This window comes from Nicotiana tomentosiformis, chromosome 12, assembly GCF_000390325.3.
Source record: "Nicotiana tomentosiformis chromosome 12, ASM39032v3, whole genome shotgun sequence".
Taxonomy (NCBI): domain Eukaryota; kingdom Viridiplantae; phylum Streptophyta; class Magnoliopsida; order Solanales; family Solanaceae; genus Nicotiana; species Nicotiana tomentosiformis.
Genome location: NC_090823.1, coordinates 9,306,240 through 9,309,246, shown reverse-complemented (window position 1 = coordinate 9,309,246; position 3,007 = coordinate 9,306,240). Strand labels below are relative to the sequence as shown.

At 41.1% G+C, this 3,007-nt stretch overlaps 1 protein-coding gene across 1 annotated transcript; it reads left to right on the top strand.

Moving 5' to 3' along the window:
- Nucleotides 1–739: 739 nt before the first annotated feature.
- On the top strand, nucleotides 740–1,725 carry LOC104089419 (coiled-coil domain-containing protein SCD2-like). The gene is made up of 2 exons (XM_009594312.1): nucleotides 740–1,234; nucleotides 1,438–1,725. The coding sequence occupies exons 1-2, from the start codon at nucleotides 740–742 to the stop codon at nucleotides 1,723–1,725; spliced, it is 783 nt and encodes a 260-aa protein (XP_009592607.1).
- The last annotated feature ends 1,282 nt before the right edge of the window (nucleotides 1,726–3,007 follow it).

Genomic DNA, 3,007 nt, shown 5'->3' with positions numbered 1-3,007 from the left:
TTTGTTTGTAGAGATTAAAACGTGTGTGGTTTTCTACTCCTTCTGAATTTTACTATTCTGATTTGAAGATATAAAGCCTTCATCAGAATACTGAAATTCGTAAGACGATTTGAAGAACATAAAAACTTCATCGTTTTTCTGTAAAATAGTATATAAAAACTTCGGTTTTATTTATTATACATACTGTTTTTTTTTGTTAATAACAGTATTGTGTAATGTTCTGACTTCTGATTTTGCCATTAATTGAACTCTTCTGTTGTTTTTCGTTGTTTCAGTAGACTGGTGGACACTACCAAGTGTTCAAGGCTTGTATCAATGAGTTCAGAAGATTCTGAATATTACAACACCAGAAGACCGTAGGTGGAAGGAGATGGCCCCCAAATATGGGTGGAAGTCCATGAACCATGGTAAACTGAGCCTCTCTTTCTTCTGCCTCTATATGAACTTAAGTAAATTTGCTAGCTACATCTTTTGATTGATTCATGACTCCCGCAGGGTTCTGTTAACTGCTTCGAAGTGGATGTTTTGGCTGATCCTACGGAGGCCGCAAGATTGCTACAAAGTGCTATCGCTCGAAGTGGTGCCCTCGGATCTGCCTCTGGTGGAGGTGCTTCCTCTCGGAGTCACTAGCCAGGGAACAAGCAATCAAAAAGACGGTGTTCTTTCTTGGCTGGGGATAATAATAAGAAAATAAATAAGGCCACAACTAAGCCGGCCAAAGTCACAATGGTCATTGAAGATGACGGGGAAGCCAGTGATGAAGAGGCTTCCCTTCAAAGGAGAAAATGATCTTTATCAGCTCAACCGGAAGCTCAACCGGGCGATGGATTTGGTAAATAAGTCCAATTCCCGTTGTCCTATCCCCGTTGTTGTTTTTTGTCCAAGGAGCTCGGACCCCGGGCCTCTTCTGCCTTCGATTGATGAGCAACCAATAATTAACGCTGCTTCCGTTGCAACCGCATCTCAACCTTCAACATCAACAACTTCACGCCCCTCTACACCAGTTTTACCTTCACCACCAACACCCACTACATCTCCTCCTCCGGAAGCAGACGTTCGAGAGAGGAATTCTTCTCCTCCTCGATCTCCCGACCATGGGAATTTGGGGCATAATTACTCACCCCATTCCCCAGATCCCCGAGGAAGGAGAAGTGTTACTCTTTCGGTTTCGAAGGAGTTCCATCTGCTGTCTAGGCCGGTGGAGGTTGCCAACTACCTGAAGCCGCTGGCTTCAGTAAAAGATATGAAGAAGATACGCTCCCTTTCGGGGGAGTGTTTGTTGAATAATGCAATGCATGATACAGCCTCGACACGATACTTGTTTTCTTATTATTCGTTTTCTATCTTTCTGCTATAGCGGGATTTCTAACCTTTGATATTCTTTTCACAAGCCAACTTCCTTGCTTCCGAGGGCCTACAGTGATTGATCCTTTATAGCAAGGACTCACCTCTGAACGGGACCAATTGCTGGCCGAGAAGGACCAACTTGTTGCTCGCCTCCCGATGCTAGAGGCAAAGGCTGCTGAGGCGGGCGATCTTGAGGCCCGGTTGCAGAAAAGTGAGCAAGAAGTGATAGCCCACAGCCAAGAAGCCACTCAACTACATGCTCAACTCCAAGATGTTAAGGCTAAGTGGGTTAAACTTCAAGATGTTGTGCTTGCTGCTGCCGAGTGCGAGTCTGCCTCCGTTGAACAAGTGAATAACTTGAAGGTAGACTTGTTGTGAGATCATAACTTTGGTTGAGATATCTATATGCGTGGAAGTTTGGCATGAATCTTTGTTTATCCTTCATGACTTCATACTTTTGAACACTATTTTGAAATTGTACCCAATCCTTTCTTTCCTCTGTTAATCTGGATTGAATATGGTATTAGAGGAACCTTCTGTGGTTAGGTTGAGTACAATAACTTGTCTATGTCATTGTTTGAATCTTTACTGAGGGTTTCAAAGGATTCAATTAGTGTTGTCAACTATGTGTATAGTCATGATAATATCTGGTGCTAAACTAATATGTGATCAATCCATTCGGACATTAGCATCTGCTGTTGCAGCTCTAAACTATCTGCTTTGTCTGTCTGTGAGTTGTATGACTCCAGTTGTTTGGTTCTTTAGCAATAATAGTATAAGTGTTCCTGTCTCCATAAGTGCTTAGAAACTTGACTTTTAAACCTGTTCAATATGTTTTTCATTCACTTAATACTGGAGGTATAGTCATGAAGAACAGACAGTTTCTATGCGTTTCTTATGTTATTCTGTTTACAAAGAGTATGCTTATGTAGTAGGAAATGTCATAGTAGTTGGTCTGCATTGAAAGAGCCTCATTGGCATTCAAACCTATAGGGAAGAATGAGTTGTTAGTGGTTAGGGGCATTTGGGAGTAGAGTTTAACTCTAGGTTGGGCTGCTTTCCCCGGCACAAGCATTGCCCTGGACCTTGAGACCCTTAGGAACTTTGAAGTATCGGGAGCTTCAAATGGGGCATCGACCTTAAGTAGAATTGTCTCCTTAGCCCTTGATTTATTGATACTTGTTAGTTGTTACTCTCTTTGGGTTTGGTGTTTAATGACAATGAAAGGTGTTCAATGTAGATCATTTACTATATATAACCTCCACATTAAGTATGACTTTCTTAGTGTTTAAATACTATCATTAATCTTTTCCTTTATTCTTTGCTTGTAAATTTCATATATGGGCATGTATATAGTATTGTTTTTCTAATGACCTTCTCTCTCCTTTTTGAACATGTACAATGGTTTGAGCCTGTTGAGTTCTTTAAGAACTCAGGCCCAAGTCCAGCCCTGCTATATCTCAGAAGGTTTAGAGTCAGCTGTTGCTCGTCCCTATTACTACTGAGCCTGCTTCTTTGAGGCCCAAATACCAGAGTCCTTTATTTCCCTTCGCTCCTTTATTTACTATTTTCGTTATCCTAAGGTTTAACTATGTCGTTATTCTTTACTGAGTTTCTGTTGTTTTATCTTACATGTATATGACAATTGTATATTAGTTTG